At 31.4% G+C, this 24,484-nt stretch overlaps 1 protein-coding gene and 1 non-coding gene across 3 annotated transcripts; one reads left to right on the top strand and one right to left on the bottom strand.

Moving 5' to 3' along the window:
- Nucleotides 1-5,770: 5,770 nt before the first annotated feature.
- On the top strand, nt 5,771-5,844 carry TRNAN-GUU (transfer RNA asparagine (anticodon GUU)). Its single transcript has one exon. It is a non-coding gene; the product is annotated as a tRNA-Asn (tRNA).
- A 2,511-nt stretch (nt 5,845-8,355) lies between these two features.
- LOC125218531 (AP2-like ethylene-responsive transcription factor CRL5) lies at nt 8,356-11,482 on the bottom strand. Of its 2 annotated transcripts, XM_048120214.2 has the most exons (8): nt 10,756-11,482; nt 10,452-10,534; nt 10,295-10,303; nt 10,127-10,215; nt 9,962-10,035; nt 9,828-9,878; nt 9,670-9,746; nt 8,356-9,338 (listed from the first exon to the last, which is right to left on the bottom strand). In XM_048120214.2, the coding sequence occupies exons 1-8, from the start codon at nt 11,319-11,321 to the stop codon at nt 8,695-8,697; spliced, it is 1,593 nt and encodes a 530-aa protein (XP_047976171.1). In that variant the 5' UTR covers nt 11,322-11,482; the 3' UTR covers nt 8,356-8,694. The 2 variants fall into 2 exon arrangements, with proteins under 2 accessions (XP_047976171.1, XP_088919420.1); XM_089063294.1 differs by lacking the exon at nt 10,295-10,303.
- Between the last annotated feature and the right edge of the window lie 13,002 nt (nt 11,483-24,484).

A 24,484-nucleotide genomic window follows, 5' to 3' on the forward strand; every position in this document is an offset into this window, starting at 1 on the left:
TTTGACACAACTTTTCTTAAATTGCGTGTCGAAAAGAAACGTCTTCACTACTATGAAACGGAAGGAGTAGTACTTAAATACTTGTGTCTGGGCAAATGTGTAATTTGAGTTTCTTGTTAAATACTCCTCCATCCCACTGAAGATGACCGATTTTTCCTTTTAATTTGTCACACTCGAGATGATACATTACTAAAAATAAAAGCTCATTTATTTCTACTTTAATTTTTCTCTCTTACTTTATTATCTATAATCTAACACACAAAATAAACTACATAAAATCATGTATCTCTCAAGAAATGAGTAATCTTAGTTGGGGACGGAGGGAGTATTTAATTTATACGTTCTATTCTAATTAAGAAATGAGTAATCTTACTTGGGGACGGAGAGAGTATTTAATTTATACGTTCTATTCTAATTAAGAGATTCAAGTAACATTGTTAGGGCTCGTTTGGTAGCTATGTCATGTTTCGACTAGACATGATACTATTAGGATAGTAATCATAGTTTTGATTAGTTAATTTACATATATTGGGTGTTTGGTAGATTAAGATAATTGTGAGTTATCTTATTGTAGTGTTTGGTACAATAAGTCACAAGTAAGGATTAAAATTATGATTGTCAAAATTATCCTCATTAGTTTAAGTTAATTACTAAACTATCATCATTTTACCCTAATTATTCCTATAAAATCGTTTTGTTTAAAATTAACATCTTTTCAAGCTAAACTCCTTACAAAAATTAGCATCTTTATATCAAAAAACTTATATTTATTTTGGTATTCTATTTTTGTGAGCATTAATAATTTTGGACAAATTTTATGAATAATCAATTATTATTTTGGACAAATTCTATATGAAAATATTTTATCAAGTATCAAATTTTATATGTTCAATTTTTTTGAAGTTTAAAGCGTCTGTGGATTGAACAACATCGTATATTTATGTTCAAAACAAAAGCAATTGCCTTCAAGTATTACGTAATTATAAGTATAATATAATATAATGTAAATAAAGTAATATAATAAGAATATAATACGATTTAATGTAAAGTAATATAACGAGAACATAAAGTAATATAATGAGAATATTATAATATAATATAATGTAAATAAAATAATAAAGTAATATAATTAGAACAACAAATTGACATCAACAAAATTCTTAATATGATTTAATAGGAAAATGACGTCCTTCAATACAACAACTAAGTAAAATTGATGGGTTAGAAATTTTGATGGGTAAAATTGTATTTTGCTAACTTAACTAGGCTTCCATGATAAATAACATAGGATTTTGGGTAGTTACAAATATGACTAAAACATAAGATTTTCAGTGGGCTTTGTACGGGCCGGAAATAAAACGCGGGCTACTATGTTTGGTAACATAACTACCAAACACACAAATAAACCCAGATTAATTTCTTATTTAGGCGAAACATAGCTACGGCCCCTTATAGTACTCCTATTTAAAAAGAAATTACTAAAACATTAAATCGAATCTACTTAATTAATGGTTGAGGAATGATGATAGAAATGGCACACGTAACTTGGGAGTGTGTGAACCCATCAATCACTCTTCATTTTTAAGTTTTGATTTATGACTTTACACTTTTTCATCCCACAAAATCTACATGCATATCAAATTCTCTAAAAAGACACTCCATACTTATGCTTCAATTTTTCAATCCTTAAATTTTCTTTTTATTATCCAAGATTATCTCCAAATTATACTAGTTGCTCGAGATTTATTTTGTCACATCAAAAGGATCGAGACTTATATAGCCACCACTAATCATACACAACATTATTTGAAGATTAAATGTGTAAGTCTATTGATCGAATTATACAACATTCAAAAAGACTCAAATCTCATATTGAGAGACCATCACATGTTACCAACTAAGTCATTATAATCAATCGACATTTTTAATTCTAAGAAAATAAAGACAAATTAAGTTTTACGGTTGAATACAAAATATCTTATATTGGAATTGGGATAAATTTCGAATAGTAATAAAAATTAAAGCATGAAGCGTTGGTTATGTGAATATTTACATATGCACATTATCTTTGAGAATATAATTTGAAATTTCTGGGCTTTTAATCTTTTATGGTTCGGTTATTAGTTTAGGTTAAATTATTTATAAAATCATACAGTACATAATTAGTGACACATCGCATAATTCAAACTCATTTTATTTTTTTAAATCATTAGTCAACACATTTAGGATTTAATTTTTTTAAACATATGACCAATGGGCGGTCTAGATTTGGCACAAGAAATTTGATATCTGAATTAAATTGATCCACTAAATCCATATTTTTATTGTGTATCATAATAATTTCTAAAATTTTATAGATATTCCTTTAACAAAAACAAGGCCCACAGCGTGATGAATAGCGTGTCATGGGCTTTAGAAATGGGCCTTTATATATGTGGTCCTGCCTCATTTTAAGGTCCCTACTAGTTACTATATTCATTAAACTATTTCAACATTTTATATAGTCACTTATCTTAAGTTAAACTTATTATTATTATGGAAAACTTCTTGTTATGTTCTATATGGCCTGGTCTGTCACGTGAGATTCTTAGAGTGATTTACTTGTCTTGCCATGTATGATTTGTAGAATATTATTATACTATATATTTAATTTAACAATAACATACATTCTTGTAAAAATGTGGTTATAATCAATCCTACTCACAAGAGTTGTATAGCGTGATTTACATCTCAATTAGTGACTATGTGTGTAATGTGCCTTGCGCATGCGTGAGTCATTCTATTTAACTTTTAGAATACAAAAATCAACGAAAAAATAATTTGAAATGATCAATACTAGTAGTACATTTTAAGTCCAATTCTGTATTAATTCATTCACAAAAAAGTTGAATAGAAAAAAAAAATGTTGATTTTGAAAATCGCTAATTTTCTCAACCTTAAATTATAAATAAAATAAGAAATAACGTGCCGTAACAACGAATGTACTTAAGTAATAAGTAATGATCACTTGTTTAACTTACCTAAATCTCACTTTGGTCTCATTCTTATTAAAGCTTCTGATGATTATCATTTACTACTATGCACCCCTCGTGCACTACCAGTGTCACATAATACCTATTTTACTCTAACTTTAATCATCATTAGCATAAAAATCAACTCCAACTGTCCACAACAAATATAAGTAATCATTAATTTTGACTATCATTAAAGTTTTCAAGAATTTCGCAATCAATTTGTTTCAACTTTTTTACATACTATTAAGTGTATAATTTATTTAGTATCCTTACTTGTGACCTTTTTTTACTATTTTAATCAAGGGTAAAGCTATGTGACCATAATGTGGCTGGCCATAAATGGCATTTCAGTAAATATAGATACTTTTGGATATTAATAATTTAAATGACTCATTTAATGCTTAATCAGTTGACAATATTACCCTTAGTTTTTAATTATAGTTTCTTTCATTTATTCCATTCTTTTTTAGAGTAATTTGTTACTTAACTTTTTTACCACTTCGTTTTTATTTTTATTACTCCACATTATATAAATAATAGTTTTTTTAATTTTAGTTATTACAATACTCCATAACATATAATCGTTTTTATTTTTATTACTCCACATTATATAAATAATAGTTTTTTTAATTTTAGTTATTACAATACTCCATAACATATAATCAATAAGGTAATGATGAAGTTATACAACTACTATCGTAATATATATATATATATATATATATATATATATATATTTTACTTTTTAAATCTTCACATATCAAGATTTAATTTATCAATTTTCTCTATAATTTCAAAATAAGTTGTGAATATGTGGCATTACATTTCCAGATTAGTGGGTAGGTTGTGATATACACCAAGGTTAAATATATATTATAATAAAATTAGTTATAAAATTTAAAATTTAGTAAATACTACTTAACTCCGAATTATTTTGACAAATTGTTAATATTATATAATATTAGGAGTATGTGTTTTCATTAAAATTAAATTATTTCACTATAATTAAACAGTGAATTAATTTGTAGTATAACTAAAGTTGAATTGTTTTTGTATAAATATATTGTCATAGTATTTACATGTATTTTATTCACAAGTTATTTAATAATAGGATAAGTTATACTAGTATATTTTAAATTAATATAAACTAAGTAAGTGAAGCTAAACATAAATAATCACTAATAATAGAATTGAAATATCATGAGCATATTTTATTATGATTTCAAAACTAATATACATATTAAATCATCTGAATAATATTTAGTACCTCAATTTAAATTAATAAAATATGTATTTGATTACAAATAAGTGCATGTTTGATTGCTAAACAATTTTATAATAATTAAATAATTAGTATAGTTAAAATTGATCAAAATAATTAAATTACGTGACTAAAGTGTGTGGTTTAATGTTTTCTAAATATAGGCATTGGGAAATAATTAGGAAAAAGTATTTTTTTTCATCATGCCTTAGAGTTGGATCTATTAATGATGTGTAGGGTTATTATTTGTTGAAAACTTTCCATAAATAAATGTGCTCTATTTTTTGTGGACGGCCAAAAATGGTAATTGTGCTCTATTTTTTGTGGACGAATGAAGTATTATTGATTGGATACAAACAGTGTCAGATACAGGATTTAAGGTTTGAGGGTACGAATTATATAACAAATAATTATGATATAAATATAATTGTAAATAGTAAATACCAAGAAAAATTTATTTGAGGTACTAGTTTATTAAAAATAATATTAACTCGCGGCACACTTTCTATATCTCTATCTCTGTCTTCATCGAATTTCTGCTTTCTTTCTGTCCAAGCATAGCCGTAATTAAGACTTGTTTACTTCCTACGCTATTCGATTCGCTGGCATGTCCGGTCTCATACGAAGGTATAAAATAATAAAAATAACAGAATATAATATAAAAAATAAAAAGCAATTAAAAAAAGTAAGAATATTTTTATTTGAAGTATGAGTTTTACTACAAATAATATAACATAAATGATAAAATATAGTATAGGGTATAATATAAAAAATCAAAGCAATTAAAATAAATAGTAGCATAATACGAGAAAAAAAAACTTATAATATAATCTAATATCTAGGAAAGAAAATGGCAGTAGAAATATATACTACTCTACATAACTAACAGAAACAAAAAAAGTAAAGAAAATATGAGTGCAGAAATAAAAAAAAATATAAGCGCAAGTGATCCGTACCAGTATAAGTCAAAATGTGAATTGGGGAGTACTACATACTACATACTACTACATACTATATTTAATACGAGGGTATATTAGTCTTTAAAAAATTGCTACTCTCTATATGTATAAATTTCATCAATTTAGCATTAAATACACAGAATTTTAATAATTTTTTAATATTATGGCCGGCCATAATGTGGCCATTTAGCATCACTCTTTAATCAATGTAATACTTATTTAACCAATAATTTTGCTTAATGTTGCAGGGAAATTCCAAAATTTGTTAATGGGATGAGCTAAAAAATGCTCCTTTAATACAAAATAAAATATTTCTAAGATTCTATTTAACATTAGTAACCTCATCAACAATGATCTTCGAATTAATCTATCTCAGATACAAATATCTTAATCCACAACAAAATTAGTGTATTATTTTATCAATAAAATGAAATTTATATGACAAGAAGAAAAGAGAATGCAAATCTACTTTTAGATAAATAAAATAAAGAATCATTTAGTTTTAGATTGTCTCTATCTCAGAAACAAAACAGATAGCTGGAATAGCTCAGTTGGTTAGAGCGTGTGGCTGTTAACCACAAGGTCGGAGGTTCAACCCCTCCTTCTAGCGTTACTTTTTTTATTACTTTATTTTGGCAATTTATTTTTACCCTTTCTTCTAGCGATAGCTTTCTTCTATTATTTTGGCAAACAATCACATTTCATTTTTTTTGGCAATTTATTTTAGTAGTAGTATATGTTTGTTATTTATATATTTTTTGTTTGTAATATTCTCCAACCAATTGCTGCTTTTACATTTTGCAATTATACACATTTCAAATAATATATACAGATTCAGATTTGTTTTATTATTGAAGAGTAAACGTCAATTTTAATTCTAAAGATATGATCAAAATACGAATTTGGTCCAAAACATTAATATTTTTTTGTAAAACGGGGCCATAACAATTGAAAATGTGGACGAAGTAGTCATTCTTTTGATGGTTCGGTCAAAAAACTAACGGTCAATGCTAATTGCACAATGGCATGACCGTTAGTTTTTTGACGGAACCGGAAAAAATGTCCATTCCGACAAAGATTTCATTTGTTATGTACCATGTTTTTCAAAAAGTGAATGTTTTGGACCAAATTCGTGTTTTGATCATATGTTTATGACCAAAATCGACCTTTACTCTTGTTGTTAGTACTGGAAAAACTAAGTTTCCCAATTTTAGTTCATTAGAAATACAGTATTGATAATTCCAGAAAAATTACTAAAGTTCCGAAAATAATCAAATGTATTACGTACGACAAATCAATTGCCCACAAATAGTAAAAAAATTCTTACAAATTGAATAAAGAAAAGAGATTCATACAATTAACATAATGATTATAAGATCAGTAGAATATCAAGAAATTAAATGGTGATCACTTATTTTTTGTAATGGGTCTATGTCAATTTTGGAATACGTCAATCAACTATTTATCCAAAATTACTGTGATGCATATGAAAATGGGTGTTGCACTTCACTATCAAAAGGTTGGTGATCTCAATTTTTATTTATTTATTTTTTGCTGTTAATCGAAGACTTGTAAGTTGTGACAAAAAATTGCACAACGCCAAAACCTAAATGGCTAAATGTGCACAAAATTTCCCCTGCTTTTCCGGCATTATTCCCTCCACTATCCTCCTATAGAAACACAGAATTTTCCCTGTTTTTCTGGCATCATTCACAAGACAATACGTGCCCTGGTGTCGGCGAACTTAATGGAGTTTTTGAACTGAGATATTGCACCTATCGGAATCTATGAACTTGTAACTGTGCTTTTATAAAATTAAGTTGTGGTGTGATTTGAAGTTTGATTTGAGGTATGCATATGGTTGTACGATTTGAGATGTGATTTGTGGCCTGGAATGTGGATGACCTAAGACCCCGTCGAAGTCACATAGTACTTAATAATAGACGTTAAGACTAAATGAAAAAATGCCAAAAAAGGCTATTGGTACGGTTCAATTATAAACTCAAATTCACACTCACAATGCTCGATAATATGTCTAATCTTAACTTTGGTAAATGTTTCGGTGTGTTTTGGAAATTATTGACTTATAGCATATATTTTGGCATGTAATGAAAAAAAGTATATTCAGAGTATGTTAAAAATCATAACTTTTAGCATTCTTTACATGTTTAGAAGATGAGAAGATCTAAATAAAGTCGGGGTTCAAATGGCCTACCATCGGCACATGAAGCCCGAATAATTCCATTAAATTTGACCATAGGAGCCAATGTCAACCTCACAATGCAACCTCCATAGCCAGCGACGAGGTCACACCTTTTCTCCATTGTGACTCTGACAATGATCTTATTCATTGATATTTACAAGCCCAATGTAGACGTGTGTTTGATTTTAGAATGGATTTACATGTACAACTCTAGAGTAACAAGAAAAAATGTTGCCAAAATTCTAATCCAATTACACTTTTGGAAAAAATAGTGAAAGTTTGAGATTTTTTCCCACATTCTATAGGCTTGATAAGTACGTATTAGGGTCTGTTTGTTTCCTAATTTTGAAAAAAAATACACATTATCTTAACTTATCATACTAGCAAGTTAAGCAAATCAAATATGACTAGCTAATAGCATGGTCTTTAGCATTGCTGTGCTATTTTAAATGAAAATGACATGTTCACATCACCCCACCAATCATGGAAACTCAATGCTCACACACACATATTGCAATTATTGCAGCAATCTTGAAAACCTCAAACCCCTTTTAAACTACACCTCAATGAAGAAACATGAAACACATACACACATGTTTATATGTGTGTTGAAATGCACTATATGGATGTAAGAAGAGGTAAAATAAGCCCATATCAGGCCACAAATGACATTTAGTGCATCTTAAATCCAAAAGCATGCAAATTAAAATCACTTCTAGAAAAGAATCTCCTTTTCTTTGAATTAAAGGAGGAGGGAATGTCTGTTCACTTTGGGGAAAGCTCAAAGAAAAAGGTGCATGGCTATGATCATGCAATGCATTTAGAAAACCATTGGTAGCTTTGGTCAAAGAGAAAAAAACCCTTTTACATTATTGGCTTCATTTACTCTCTTTTCTTGTACTACAACTTATTATGGAATTAATGTGAAACATGCTATATATATAAATAAAGCACCTTCAATACAAAGGAAGATTTAATCATGAGAGAGCCAAATCAAGATTCCCTCCATTTTGCAAAATCTTTATCCCAATAGGTAGAAAAAGCATTTTTGAGTTTGGAAAAAGCTCCTAACACTTAGTTGCAAATAGATATAAATGGATCCCACCCTTGTCCCCCTTTCATGATTTCCAATGTCTACCACCATTACACAAAAAAAGCTTATAGCCAACATATCCATTTTTTTTTCTCCATTTTCTTAGGGGGTATTGTTTTTTTCCCACTTCAAGAAAATCCATGTAACGACACCCGAAGGAGCCTTCAGGCGTCGTTCCATGAGGCAAAGGCTGGCAACTGGGCCGTGGTGAGCAGCACCGGCCTGAGCTGAGCAGTCGGGATCCACCCTCCCATGTTGCTAGGGGGGCCCACGAACCTACTAGGGCCGTCCCCGTACCTATCGGGGCTAGCCTCCCTTGAGCTACTCAAGCTAGTGACTAAGGACGATGCGTTCGAGAAGTGGGGCGCCATGGTGGTGGTGGTCGACTCATGCACTGCCCTCTGGCTCGTGTCGAGACCAATTAAATCGTGCAGGCCAGTGGAGAACGTAGGGCTTTGATAGCTCCCGAGATTCAACGTCTTCACCTCAAGCGAGCCAACGCCAACGCTCCCTTGATGCCCCTGCCCCTGCCCCGGGGCATCGTTGTAGGGCACCATCTTCCATTCACACGCGTTGGAAACATGCTCGACCCGAGCAGCAACAGCAAGGGGCGGCTCCTCAACGGACGCAACCTCAGCGGAAGACCTCCCCTCCTTGGTCCTCCGGGCCACCTCCCCGGTGGGCAGAGTGTTGCTGGCCATGATCTTCTCCACGTCGTACCGGGAAATGTCGAAGTTGGTGACCGCGTTCACACCCCGGAACTTGATCGCCGCGATGTCGTAAGCCTCGGCTGCCTCCTCCTGCGTGCCTGCAAATAGCACCACACCAACAATTCAAATTTTACTACTACAAAAAAACAAGTAATCAAGAATGTGTCACATTTCAAAAGACCTTTTTCCATTTTTCTCTCTTTATCATTTTGTCTATTAATCCAAAAACAGCCTTGACAAAAGTGGAGTCCCACTAAAAATACAGTCAAAGTTGCTGTGTGAATTCAGCCTTACCAAAAGCAATCACAACTCACTACTCAAAAGGAAGAGCAGCAAAGAAAGACACATGCAACAAATTTTCACACAAACAAATTTGTAAAAATCCCATTATTTCAAAATTGATTGAGATGATCAAACACAAACTCTTACTGAATGTTCCAAGGTAGAGATCCTTGTTTCCAGCAACACGACCGATCCTCGCCTGCCATCTACCATGCTGGTGATGCCTGAAAACAACAAACAAACCCTAATTTAAGCATTTTTGCAACTCAAAGCTATAAAATAAGTTCATCATCACTCAAATCTACCTTGTTACACCTCTGTATATCGAAGCTCCCCTAGAAAAACCACTGCTTTTCCTGAAAATGGAAAGGTTGCTGTGAGATTTCAGACAAAATAATGTTTTTCAATATGTATGATTATGATAAGAAACACTATTCACCTTCTCAAGTGGGCGACATATTCTTGTCGGCTCATGTTCTTCATATCCTCGAGTTCTTGATGGTAATTCTCGAGCTGCAGATGACAGATACATACATAAAAATCAAAACTTTACCTCTAGAAATAGATAAAATGTGGTTTATAAAAATGGGAAAATGTAGTTTACCCCAAAATTGATGTGGGTAGAAGGGCCCCAGTATTTAAGAGCAGCAAGATCATAAGCTCTGGCAGCTTTGTCTTCCATATCATAACCACCTGCATTTTTTTTTAATCTTTTTAACAATGGTAACTAATTCTTGATCTTGCTTATGTAGTGAGTGAGTTAAGTTCTTACCAAGATAGACTGAGCAGCAAAAACCAAATCCAAACATACAAGAGAGATTCATAACACAAACGTCAGATAATGAGCATGAAAATGAACTCCACGGTTAAAAAATAAAATAAAAATGATTAGTAGTTAAAAATTAAATGGTGTTTATTTTTGGACTAACCTTGTCTTCCTTTTCTGGTCTGCCCCTCCTTCTTGCAACTGTTATCCCACAAGTGAGCTTCATACCTACCCGTCCAACGATGTCTGTGGGGGAACACATATTGATTAATCAGTTAAAACCCATATAAAAAGATCATTTTTTTAACACAAATATGTCAAAAAAAAAAGAAAATGGAACGGACAAAACAAGAAAATGATGAGTCCTGACAAAACTCACACCAAATCTTGAACACAACAGTGAGAAAGAAAAATCCACGGAAGCAATGATGATGTTTGCTTGCAAAAAAAAAAAAAAAAAAAGAAACCTTGTGACGCCTCTATACTGAGAAGTTCTCTGGCCAAATGTGTCGATGGACTTGCGGTGAACAGTGTGCTTCTGCTTCTCCGGCCCTCTCTTCTTGCTTCCCATGGCCGCAGCCGGCCGTGACGCGGTGATGCAGCTGGACTGCGAGCCCGGGCTCATCGACAAGCTCAGCGATTGGATTTCATTCGACCTCATGGCATTCTCCTCCCATGCTTTGAAGGTTTCCTCTTCTGGGATTTGATGGTGGTGGTAGAAGGTGTAGTTGGTGGAGAAGTAGTGGTTTTGGTGGGTGTAAAAGTCCATGGCTGGGTTGGAGGCGGCGCCGAGGAAGTCCTCGAGTTTGGGCTGCGGGGCGACGGCTTCCATGAGGCAGAGGGAGCCGTCGGATTTGAGGGGCATCACGGCGTCGTCGATGGTGAGGTAGGAGGTGGTGGTGGGAGGGGCGTGGGAGGAGAAGTGGTGTTCGATTTTCATGTGGGGAGAGAGGGAGAAGCCGAGCCAGGTGTTGATGTCGCCGTCGTCGTTCATGTCTTTCATTTCTTTTGTTGGGTTTTGGTTCACAATCATTGGGGAGAAAATGGAGTAATCATTTTATGATATTGCTTCAATCTTCTCTTGCTATATAATCACCAACAACAAATCTCGTGGGTGAATGTAAATCGTTGGTTTGAAAGAAAACAAAAGGAATGAAGTTGAGCGAAGAAAAGTGTATGCTGGGAAATGGGTGGCATTCCATGGGGATCTGTGTATATATAGAGAGATTAAGAGAGAGGGTGTATATCTACCAAGAATGTCACATTTGCTTTAGTTTTAATTCTGTTTTTATGACTTGGTGAACTCTTAAACCCTATCTTAAAACCCTACATAAGTGATAAGTAATTACCCAAGGGATATATAGTTAAATAGGGAGACTAGTAAATCATAAAAGATGAATTTTTTCTCAATCATCACATCATTCCATTTCCTGGCGAATTACATATGCGTTGATGGGATTGACCGTTTGAAACACACTAACAAAACGATATTAGACAAAACGACATTATTTAATTAAGTTTGAAAAGAGGTTCTATGTTCACGTATTTTAAAACGGTTACGTTGTCATATCAGTATGTAATTTGCTAAAATGAAGTGATGAGATGATTGATAAAATTTCAACCTTTGTGATTTATTTTTTAGACTTTGACAAAGATGGGACAAATTAAAAATGGATTATATTTCATGATTTATTTGACAGTTTTCTCTAAGCAAAATTCCCGTTAAATATGTACCTAAAATAAATGGCTAAAGTAATTTGAGATGGAAGCGGTAATTAAGGAGTACCACTTTATCTATTTCAACAAATGGTAGTATTTGATTTTTTAAATTTGTAATTAGAATGTGTTTGTTTGGTTATGGACTTATACATAGTATAGTGATAAAAACTTTTGGAATTTGGCAACTAATAGTACTCCACATTTTAATTCATAGTACTGTATAAACCAAGTGCTTTCTATAAGTAGAGTGTCGGTATATATAAATGTATACTGATTTTATTCGCATGCCACCATTTTGAGTTGGATAAATTCTGTACCAAAGTCGAAAATTCTGTTACATTAATAATGCGTAAGTAATTTTTCCTTTTTATCAGATCTGTGAAATCATTTTTAAGAAAAAATAAATTTATTTATAAAACTTATGGATGGGGGTGTAGGATAAAATAAATGCAGAGTATTGGGAATTAGCTAGATCTGAAAACTATGGGTAAGGTCTGAAAATAGAATTGCTAGGGTCTGGAAATAGAATTATACAGAAAAAGCTGTTCCAAAAAATTCCTTGCAGTGCAGCCATATTTAAACAGACATAATAAATTAAATTGAGTTAATAAACATCTTATATTGTTTCTAAAATCTAGACATTTGCTAGCTGTAAAATACTACTCCTAGTACCATGTTTATAAAAAAGTCTATACTACTAGTTTGAAAAAGAGAAAATTATTTCTTCTTTCATGATCACTTTAGATCACGCAAGATCCAATTTAGATTTATTTTTAATTAATTAATACTCCTATTTTAAAAATAAAAATTATTTTCATTACACTATTTCAATAGTAAGAGAGAGAAATAGATAGATTTGATGGGTATGGGGGGGCTATAGATGTGGGCATCAAGTCATTTCATGCAGACAGCTTTAAATCAATGGTGGTAAGATCTGTTGTTACTATCTTCCTTCATTGAATGTCTGTTGTTTAAATATGGATATATTTCAGACTCTTCAACTAGATTTTCCAAACTCTGGGTAATTTCTATTTAAGATAGCAATTACCTTAGTAAATCTAGTAAAAAGCTTTTACATTGTCAGAATTACAAATCTAGGAGCTCATTGCAATATAAAAACAAAATTTTAGTCACTAGTATTAAAAATTGTTTATTTTTAAGTAACAAATGTAGTTACTGTGTTTTGGACTTTTGGTAGAAGGGCTAATTAGGGTTTTAGAGTAACAATTTTGGTTGGTTTGTCAAATTACTATGTACTCCTATAACTTTCTTTTAATAATATAAATAAATGCCATACATGTCCATTAAATATTTCACATTACTATTTTGAGATACCCATTTATTAAATTGTGCCATTCACATTGAGTCATTGATTATTTTTATAAATATACTCCACACTAAAAATTCCAACCTTACAATGTTATTATTTGCTTGACATTAATTATTTTCTTCCCAACAATTTATTGTTATTAATGAAAAACATAGGCAACAACCCTTGCTAAAATAAAAACTAAGAACATGTGGAACATTTATGAATTTACTTGAAAAAGTTACTCCATATGAATTCAAAATAATTATTTTTGCCACCTATAGGATACCAACCCAATATCATACTCCCTCCGTCCCCGATTAGAAGTTACACTTTGATCGGGCACGGATTTTAAAAAATGTAAAGAAAAGTTGGTTGAAAAAGTTAGTGGAATGTGAGATCCATTTTTTTATATTGGTTTAATAATAAAATGCAAGTGAATTGAGTTAATGGAATGTGGGACCTACTTACTATTTATGGTAAAAATGAAGTGTGACTCTTAATTGAGGACGGATCGAAATGGAAAAGTGTGACTCTTAATCGGGGACGGAGGGAGTAAATTTATTCAACAAAGTGGTTAATCCACAATATATTTCCATGAACACGCTTGAAACGTTTCCTAATTTTAATTATAAGAGGTATTTTTATTTTTGTCAACTTCTTATTATTAAAAAATACAAAAACTCGTACTGTAGTGTACTCCCAGCTAATTTTCTTTTCATCTAAATATCATTAATATTTGTTTATTTCGATTTGTAACCCTAAATGTGTAGTACGTTTTGTAAAATGAAGATATGTGTTAACTGCAAAGATAATAAACGTCGTTTATAGTATACAACTAGGTCGACCTAACTGATCGCGGTATCAATCAATTTTAAATGTTAAACCAAGATATAAAATTATTTTACGTAAACTATTGAGGAAATTAAATGGGAGTGGTTCGTATATATGTTAGTCAACATGACAAAAGGGAAAAGTGGGTGTCTCAAATATTCCCGAAATGATGATCATAGGGCCCTCTAAAATCACAATGCTTTTGGCCATATATATTGAATTACATATTATTTCTATATAGTTTCTAATCTTATGGATGTGGTTATTAACAATTTAACACCGTTATTAATTTTATTAAATTAAAATGAAAAACAAAATAGGCATGTCTGTTTTATACTCGCTCTATATATCCCATTAAAAATGAAACATTTATTAAAATAGAAATAACATAATCTCTACTCTTTAATTTCATATCTCTCATTCTAATTACCCCTCGTTAACTCACAAAACAACACCTCATAAAATCGCGTGCCGAAAAGCAAATGTTTCATTTCTAATAGGACGGAGGGAGTATATTGTATACAACGTATACTCTATTAATTCTAACACCTTTAATCTTTGTAGGAGTAATATTTTTTGTATTATGTAGTATTTATTGCTACTAAAACATCGTAATGTAAAAAAATTAATAATACATCTCTTCATAAATCTTGTTTTTATATCCCAAAATACTATGCGTTACACCAATAATTCGATACTCATAAGACTTGGACGTTGTTACTAGTAAAAATATAAAATCTCAAAAAATAATTATGATGCGTGGGAGGATTTTTTGCATGGACAAGTACATGAAAAAGAGTTTTAAGGAGACATATATTCAAACGTAAATGATTTGGTTTGGATGTTGAATGAAAAATAAGTAGTTTTTTAGGAGGGAAAATGCGAAGTGGCAACAGTCGTAGTACTAAAGAAAAAGGGCCTCTTTTTGATTATATGACAATAATGACTGAATCCACCAATATACAAACACCCAAAAAGAAAAGGAAAAAAGAAAAAGATATTCCATTATCTACAAAACCAAATTATGAGCATATGCCCCAGCACAAAAGCAGCTGATCAAAACAACTTTTTCCATCACACTTTCACTATAATTTTCCACAATAATACTAGTGGTTTCATTTCAAAGAATTTTGGTAGAGTTAGATTAAATATGTGTCTGGATATTTTGATCAGATGATGTAACACCTTGTTTTCCTATGATAGATGTCTTAGCTAGTACTGTTGTTATTTCTTCCATATTATTTTTATAATGCACATTAATTGTTGTGTTTGAGTGCATAGCATAGTGTTGCTTTCAATCTGATCGAGTGATGAAAGAAGTTGCAAAAGGAGAAAATGTGACATTAGATGATCTAGCATGTGTAACATTCCATGCATGACAGATTATGGTAGGATCGTTGGCATATATGAGGGTCGAAAACTACATTAAACCCGGTAATTGGATTGTTGTCGTCACACAGTGCAACATCTCAATTCTCAACCCTAAGCATTCAGGTTGGAGTTCGCTTTTGTTACGTGTGTGACTCATTATCAACGATGAGCAATGCACCGTAATCCGACCTCACGAATTCCATTTTTAAAATTGTCATTGGAGCAACATAGAGTTTTACTAAGCATGTTGAGTCTAATTAATTTACTTTTGTGGGTAAATAAACATAAATGTTTAAAAGACATGTCACGGTGCATTTGAATTTGAGATAGAGATCAGACAATAACAACTAGCTAACACATGCACATATGACCCAACCATTTTATAAAGTACTAGTAATGAGATTTTAATTTGTTAAATTTAGAAACAAAATCACTAATTAAGTCAACTTTGTTCCACATTAATTGTCCAAACATTACAACATTTTTTCGGAGTGACAGAAGCAGAGACTAAAATTGTGGAAACAATATGATAATAGAAGAAAAATGATAGGAATATAACAAGAGGTAAAATTAAAAAGATTGGTGCATCAGAGCAGACTGTATTTATATGAGGGTAGCTGTATCCGTACACACAAACCAGATATACATACACAAAACACTAGAGAGAAAGAGATGGTATATTTAGATTGTTATAGAAATAGAATAATAAATGAATGGAATATACTAGTTGGAAATAGGGATGAAATTGGAGAGAGAGTCCAAAACCAAATCTATGGAGATCATAGCAAGAGCCCAGTTAGGCTATAGTACAACTCACAATTTCAATTTGCACCCTCAACTATATACATACTACTTACTACTCTCTCCGTCTCATGTTACTCGCACTTTTCATTTTAGGCCGTAAATTTGGGATTGATTTTTTAGTGCAATTAAATTAGAATTTTAAGTATAATGAGAATCACTTAATAAAGGGCCTCTTAACTTAATCTAACATATTAATTAAATGCATTAATTCTAATTTAAATTATAAATAGTATAAGGAGTTTGTGACGAGTTGAAAAGCAACAGTGCAATTAACATGGACGGAGGGAGTATATTATAGATGCAAGTGTGAAAAAAAAACCAACAAACATATTATGAGGTCACACACTTCCTCAAAAGAAATGTACTCTATCAAAACCACAAAAGCAAACAAGACCAAGGGATAAGAGCATGATATTACATAAGTCATATGTTTACTATGACAGCATTTTCTAATATTGATCAAATCCTCAATACATTTGATTCGGCTGAAAGGAACACAGCAGACACCACCTTTTATTCACCATCATCTAAATAGTGGCATGAATGGGATCCCCTGCTGTGTAAAATGCCACGGCAGGGGGTGCTGTGGTGAATCAAACCCTTCATTTGTAAAATGAAAAAAAAGATTATAAGTATATGAAATTAATTAATGGTGAAGATCACCATTAATGAAGGGTTTGATTCACCACAACACCCCCTGCTGTGGCATTTTGCACAGCAGGGGATCTCATTCCCAATTTCGATCCATCTTCTCAAATACTGCCTCCTGCATCTACTAACAATAATAGTATAAAATTAGTAAGTAAAATATAATAGGGACAGAAATAGAGAGGAAAAATAGTTTGAGTACTATTAGGGGAGAATGTGGACTATTGAAATTTACAAGGCATAGAAGGCGACTCATTTTTGTAAACATTAAAAAAAACAGAACTATTATTTGTGGATTAAAATTTTATTGTTGAGCCACCGTTTTGATCAAATATGCAAATATGTATGTTCATTTTGTAGACAAAGCACGAGATTAAGACTTTGGACAAACAAAAAGAAAAATTCAATAGCTGAAACAAAAATATTGGAGTATCTTAAAGCATCATCCATGTTGAAGGATATGCAAAGAAATTGAACAAGTTGAGGGGGCAAAATGGAATTTTACAAAATACTGTATTAATATACCTTAACATGAGTATCTGAGAATGACAAGAGTCTGCAACCTTCAATTCCAACCCACCCCACCAAATAGTACACTGTTATATGTCTCACTGATCTTACTACCTTTCTGTTTCATTATTTATTATTCTATTCACATTTTTAAATTTGTTTTGTTCCACAACAAATTCAATTCTGAATATATTTTACATCAATAATAGTTTGTCAGGTGATTAAATATGGTTCATGCATGTCTCACTGCTAAAATATTGAATGATACCTTCTTGTAATATCACATATTTTTGGAAGATATGCTTGTTTAACTTTATTCTCTACTCTTACACTCTCAAATTCTATTCTATCCAATATTAATTAATAGTCTTGATAGAGAATGATTAAACAACACAAATTTTAATACATAAAATTAATAATAATATTATTGGAATATTTCTAATGAAATTAGTCTCACTTCATTCATAGAAAATTGTTATCACAACACAAATAACCATAAATATATTTATACTACTATATAAAATCATTATCGCAACATAAGTATTACTATTCCCTATTAATGTATTTATATATATTATTATAAATCAAGAAGCAATACTTTTCTGATGATTTTATTTTACCAAATGATAAAAAGATGAAGGAAAACATTAACTCGTAGTACTACTTCATTAATTTAAAGAAAACAAAATAAATTCAGCCCTCTCTCTTTAACTAGCAATGTTGTGTCACAATCTATGCCTAATTGTATGGTCACAATCACCATAGATTCCCTCCATTCTTTATATCTGTAAGTAGATAAATTGACTGCCTCATCTTTAATATAAATAGAGTAACAACATAACACATTAACAAATTCAACTCCAATCTTCCCTCCACCACAATACATCCATTTTTCGTTAAGAAAAAAATTAACCAAACTATGTAGGAGTTGGCAAACAAAAATTAATATGGAGTATGTAAAAAAAAAGCTTTTGGCTACTTAAATTGACATCATTTAATACACACAACCAGTCATGTCTTTATTTCACATGCGTACATATTGTCAATAAATTCAAACACATCATACACCATAATTTTTCACGGTGAGAGAATTGAGCAAATAATGTCAAATTTATGATATATAGTCACTCAACACTCATTTAATAAATTTGCAGGAATCACTAAAAATTGACCAAATTTATTGTTTTTATTTGCCTGAAAAATTATCAATGTATGTCATCAGATATTAACGTTTGGTCCTTCAGTTTTTTGCTATTAAAAGTTTCAAAATGTGTTTGGATTGGGATTACCAAAAGGTTACCAATTGCCTAAAATATGTGTACTATAATGACATATGAATTGGGATTACCTCTTTTAACGTTTTCCTTTGGCTATAAATGGATAGTTTCAACTATGTAGATTTATTACCATAATACTGTGTTTGGAGATTCTGGGAGCAGACATGTCTCCACTAGATAATATACTCAGTAATTGAGGCCTCTAATAATAACGTAATTGCAATCTCATACCCAACACAAACTATATTTCTTTTTCTATCCTATAATACCTGTATTTTGTATAAAAAATACTTCTTCTGTCCAGTTTAAGAATCACATTTTGTCATTTAAGTCCGTCCTAGTTTAAGAGTCGCATTTAGAATCTACCATATTTTGACATAAAATTTATCCCCATTATTCATCAAATTTACACTCAAATGCCATTATTTATATAAAAATAAAACAAAACAAAATTCTAAACACACAAAAAATCAAAAGGGTCTCACTTTACCTCATTTCAATTAGTACTATTATATACTCCAACAATCACTACTCAGTTCAATTATTGCGTACTCAAACAATTTTTTAAAACCCGTGCCATAACTAAATGTTCCTCTTAAACCGGGACGGATGAAGTACTATGGAGTATTGTAGTATTAAACTTTTGCTGTACCGTGATTTTCAGTAGTGCAACATTATGCATTTTCTGTATATTGAAAATGGCACGATATATTGAAAATTCAATATACTACACTGTATTTTTTGATACATCACGTGATAAAATTACTCCTTATACTATTTGTCTATTTCTATTTCACATCACCTCTACTCTTGAAAAGAATCATACAAAGAGAAAACAAGTCCACCTAATACAGGCGATTGTTTTTCAAAGTCCACTATTTCCTCGACAACAATATTTAAATTTCAAACGAAGATAGGAATACTAATTTTCAAATTCTTCATCATTTATTAACCAAATGAAACATTATTTCTTAATCATAACAAGTAGTACCACCAGTCTTCCAATTTTGAAACTTCCTAAAAAAAGGTTATTTGCATGTAGCAAATTAAAATTAAAGAGATAAAAACCTTTGACTTAGTGAGTGTTGCTGTTTAGATAGGGAGAAGATGATGGTATTGATATAACAAACAATCAGAAGAGAATAGGATGATCAGTCAACACTATGGATATGTTAGAAAAGAAATTATCTGACAAAATTAGGTCTGGTAATATCTATCAATCAATAGATGAGTGATTGGCTCTCTCTCTCTCCTCTAATTGCTCTATTCAATAATCAAAGAATATGATTAATTTGAAATGTGAAAGGAAGCCGTCGTATCTATATGTATTTGTTGAGGGCTACTTGACAAAATCTCTGAATTACTACTACACAGTCTGTGCGCTAACTGGCTCTATTCATCAGACCTACTGCCCTTCGTCCTTTCGCACATTTAGTATTACAAATTTTGTGTTTTCCCAACTTACTTTAGTCCCTTTTTTTTTTTATCCAAAAAAAAATCTAAATCACTTACTCTCTCTATTTTACTTAAATCTCGTAAAAAGAAAAAAAAACGCTTCAAATAACATGGGACGAAAGGATCGAGTATTTTAAAACTCTATTTCCTTCGTCCGAACTAAATTTAGTCAGTTCTTTTGAACAAAGAGATCAAGAAATTATATTAAATGATTTAAATAATAATAATACGCATACACTACTATAAAATAAGAGATAGAAAAAGTAGATGAGAGTAAAATAGATAATGTAATAATGTAAGATTAATTAATTAAATGTTTTATTTTTTTTTAAAAAAAATTAATGACTCAACTTTATTGAGTTGTCAAAAAAAAAATACGACTCAACATAGTTGAGATGGAGAGAGTATCTTATTCAAGGGAAACAATTTCCAATCCGCACATGATTTTATTATACTCTTTACGCCTCATAATAGATGCCACACTTAAGTAATGACAATTAATTTTAGGAGATATTGTTTTGTGCATTAAGTGAAGAGAGAAAATAGTATATTCATATTAATGTGAGAGAATAATTTTTTCCTAAAAGGAAAAATGTGACATCTTTTATGGGATAAAGTGAAAAGGAAAGTATGACATTTATTATGGGACGAAGGAAGTATAAATAGTGAATTGCTACCAAACCATTTTATGAAATTAATTGGAGAATTTTTAAAATTAAATACTCTATATGTTCCATAAAAATATATACATTTTCTATTTTCGTCTATTGCATAAAAATAAGGGCATTTTCGCTTATGGAAAGTTGTCACAACTCATTACTCAAATATACTCCCTCCGTCCAATAAAGATTGTCCCATTTTTCCATTTCCGTCCGTCCCACAAAATTTGTCCCGTTTCACTTTTACCATTTTTTGTAGTAGACCCCATATTCCACCAACTCATGTCTACTCACATTTTATTATAAAACTAATACTTTAAAAGTAGGACCCACATTCCACCGACTTTTTCAACTCACTTTTCATTACATTTCTTAAAACCGTGTCGAGTCAAAGTGGGACTATCTTTGTGGGACGGATGGAGTATAAATTTATTTACAACTTATGCCACTGTAGCCCACCATTATAATTCATTAAATATTAATAATAATATGGATCCTACTATTGGATCTCCTACTATGTCACCGTTACAATTCATTAAATATTAATAATAATATGGATCTCACTATCCATTAGGACTTGGATCTCATACTATGCAACAAGGGTGTTGTGCATTCACATGCCAATTTTTTTTTTAAATTGTTATATTTTGATATTATATTTTAGAAATAAAATATTGGTAAGGACCATTAGAGCATCCACAATGGATGCCCGATCGCGCGCCCGATCAGCCGAGATCGGGCTCAGGCGCGATCGGGCATCCATTGCAGCCCTCGGTCGCGCCCGATCCCGAGCCCGATCGATCGGGCGTTGAGATCGGGCGCCCATTGCAGAGGCGCGCCCGAGCCCGATCTAAAAAAAAATTATAAAAAAATTAATTTTTAATTATAAAAACCGATTTTTAATTCTAAAAAACCAATTTTTAAATTAAAAAATCATTTTTTAACTTGAAATAAAAAAACTATAATTTCACAACGATCCGTACTAAAAGACGAATCCGTGAATTAGTGAGCAAGTTTTGCATTACTTGAGTAAACCTTTTATAGATAGGTTTTCAACTCTAACTTTCATTGTGACTTCGATGTGGGACAAATGATAGTTTTATAGATAGGTTTTCAACTCCAAATTTATTTGTGATTTCGATGTGGGACAATTAGTTTTACACTTAAAAGAGAGTTTTTTTTTGCTTTATGTAAAAATTTGTTTGATTTCATTACATAATCTAGGTTAGCCTAATGGTAAATGTATCTTGTTAAATTATAGAGTTTGTGTGTTCAAGCCCCAAACTCAACATATTTTTTTTTTATTATACTTTTCTCATTTTATTTGATTAATGTAAGTGTTTTATTTAAATTTATTGTGTTCTATAAATAGTGTATTTATATTTTGCTATTTTTTATTTGATTAAAATTAAATATGAAATTTACAAATTCTTTTTTTAAAATTAAGTAATGTATGATTTTCATTTAATTTAGTATTTAATTTTTTTATTTATAATATGTGAAAATATAAAAAAAATTTATTAAAATTGAAATGAGAAATGGATAAGAGATAGGGCATCCACTAGGGCTCTACCATTTTAGAAAGATAGGGCATGATGATGTGGCAACCACTAGGGCTCTCACTGGGGCTTCCACTAGGGCATCCATTGTGGATGCCCTTACTGTAATTCTTTCAAAGACCCAACTCCATATTCATTGACATTACTTTAATTATCATTCTTCTCTTTTCTCTCATCTTACTTTACCAATTGTGTATTAATTCTAATGCTATTTTAAATACTACATTATACTCTCCCCGTCCCATAGAAATAGATCTTATTTTCTTTTTCGTCCGTCCCATAGTAATAGTTCATATTCATCCATGGAAACTCTTTTCTCCTTCACTTTTACTTTATCCTTTATAGACCCCACCATCTACTGTACAATTTTAACTACTTTTTCTCTTGCTTAATAATTACACATTAAAATTCATGATAGTATATTTGAATTTTCTTTCTATTGTTTTTAAAATTTGAATTAAAGTATGTACTAATTACATTTATAGTTCTAAAAAAATAAAAAAATTATATAAAAATCATAAATATATGACCACAATATTATACACTTTTCATGTACTATATATGTATCTAAATATTTTAATTAAATGCATAAATAAACCTATTTTTTTGTCAAATAAATTAGATTTTGGTTGTACAAAATTTGATCACATAGATTTATTATTCATGATAACCCAAATGATCTATTTATATGAGACGGAAAAAGTATTTTTATGGAAAAGAATTAGTAGTATTTGTTGGTAGTAGAAGCCAAGGGCACGAGTGACTTGGCTGTCAGTGTGTAATAAATAACACTGTTCGTGTGATGCTATTACATAATTTAGATGAAAGATTTACTGCCTTTATCTTTAATGCACATCTCTGATTTCCAAAGGACATGTTTTTCTCTGTGAATCAGAAACCTCATTACACGTTTAATAACATTGTAACGACCTCATCTATGTATCGCCTATTATTAATAGTATTTTTAAAGAGATGTTCTCCCACTGTTTCATGTTAATAAAGACATTTGTTTTTAGCACGGAGTTTAAGAATAGTTTGTTGGAGGGTGAAAAAAGTAGGAGAGAATAAATAAAAGAGAGAATTACTTTTTATCAAAAATAGAAACAACACAATTAACTTGGAACTTACCAAAATAGAAAAATGACTCTATTAATATGAAACGGAGGGAGTATAGCTTTGGATAGAAAATTGTAGCGACTGCAAAATTTTCTAATTCATAGAGCGTATACAATGACGGATCCGGGAAATAGAATTCAGAAATACTATGACTCTAAGAGCACTCCCAATGGAGGTGGCGAATTCTCGGCGATAAATCGCCGATTATCGCCGAATTATCGCCGGCCATTGTGGCGAAGTCGGCGATAATTCGGCGATAATGTTACCGTTGCTTCGCCGAGTGGCGATTTATCGCCGGATTATCGCCGAGCGATCGCCGGCCACTGTGGGCGACGCTCGGCGATAATCGGCGATTTTTAAAATTTTTTTTTTTTTTTTTGGCCGAACGGCTATTTTATCCCACCCCTATAAATATTTCATCCTCTTCCTCCATTCATCACCCACAAACTTCATTCACACAAATTTTCAATCTTTTTTCTCTCCATCTTTATTAAATGAGTTCTGATTCATCGTCTCGTGCTCAGTCCGACGAGGAAATATCACATTCTTCTTCCGAAGAAGAGGTACCTCCCGCTCCCACCGGATGGGATGTAGCGGGTTTCGCCAACAACCCAATCAACAACTATATCTTCCGCCCGCCAGGGTGTACCGCACAACGAACATGAACGGTTCCAGGCGTTCATGGACATACACCAGAAGGAGGCCCATCAAGCACTACAACACGATATCATCGAAGAATTGTGGGCAAATAGAAACCGCGCCCACCGCCCTTGAATTTTTTTTTCTTTGAATTTTTTTTTTGATTTTTTATTTCCATTCGTGTACTTTTTTTTTTTTTAATTTTCTTCGTTGTAATGTGTACCCGTGTTTAATACAACGAACTTTATTACTATTTATTTGATTTATCTTTATAAATTAAATAAGCTAGCTTTATT

This window comes from Salvia hispanica, chromosome 1 (genome assembly GCF_029641045.1).
Source record: "Salvia hispanica isolate PSC_SH4W2 chromosome 1, Shi_PSC_v1, whole genome shotgun sequence".
NCBI classification, from domain to species: Eukaryota; Viridiplantae; Streptophyta; class Magnoliopsida; order Lamiales; family Lamiaceae; genus Salvia; species Salvia hispanica.

What these genes read in the sequence shown, in the direction of transcription:
- LOC125218531 (XM_048120214.2), bottom strand. Translation starts at nt 11,321, where the DNA reads ATGATTGTGAACCAAAACCCAACAAAAGAAATGAAAGACATGAACGAC. An exon ending in CAGTATAGAGGCGTCACAAG is followed by an intron (nt 10,535 to 10,755) that starts GTTTCTTTTTTT and finishes GTTCCCCCACAG; the next exon opens with ACATCGTTGGACGGGTAGGT. An exon ending in TATGTCGCCCACTTGAGAAG is followed by an intron (nt 9,879 to 9,961) that starts GTGAATAGTGTT and finishes TTCCATTTTCAG; the next exon opens with GAAAAGCAGTGGTTTTTCTA.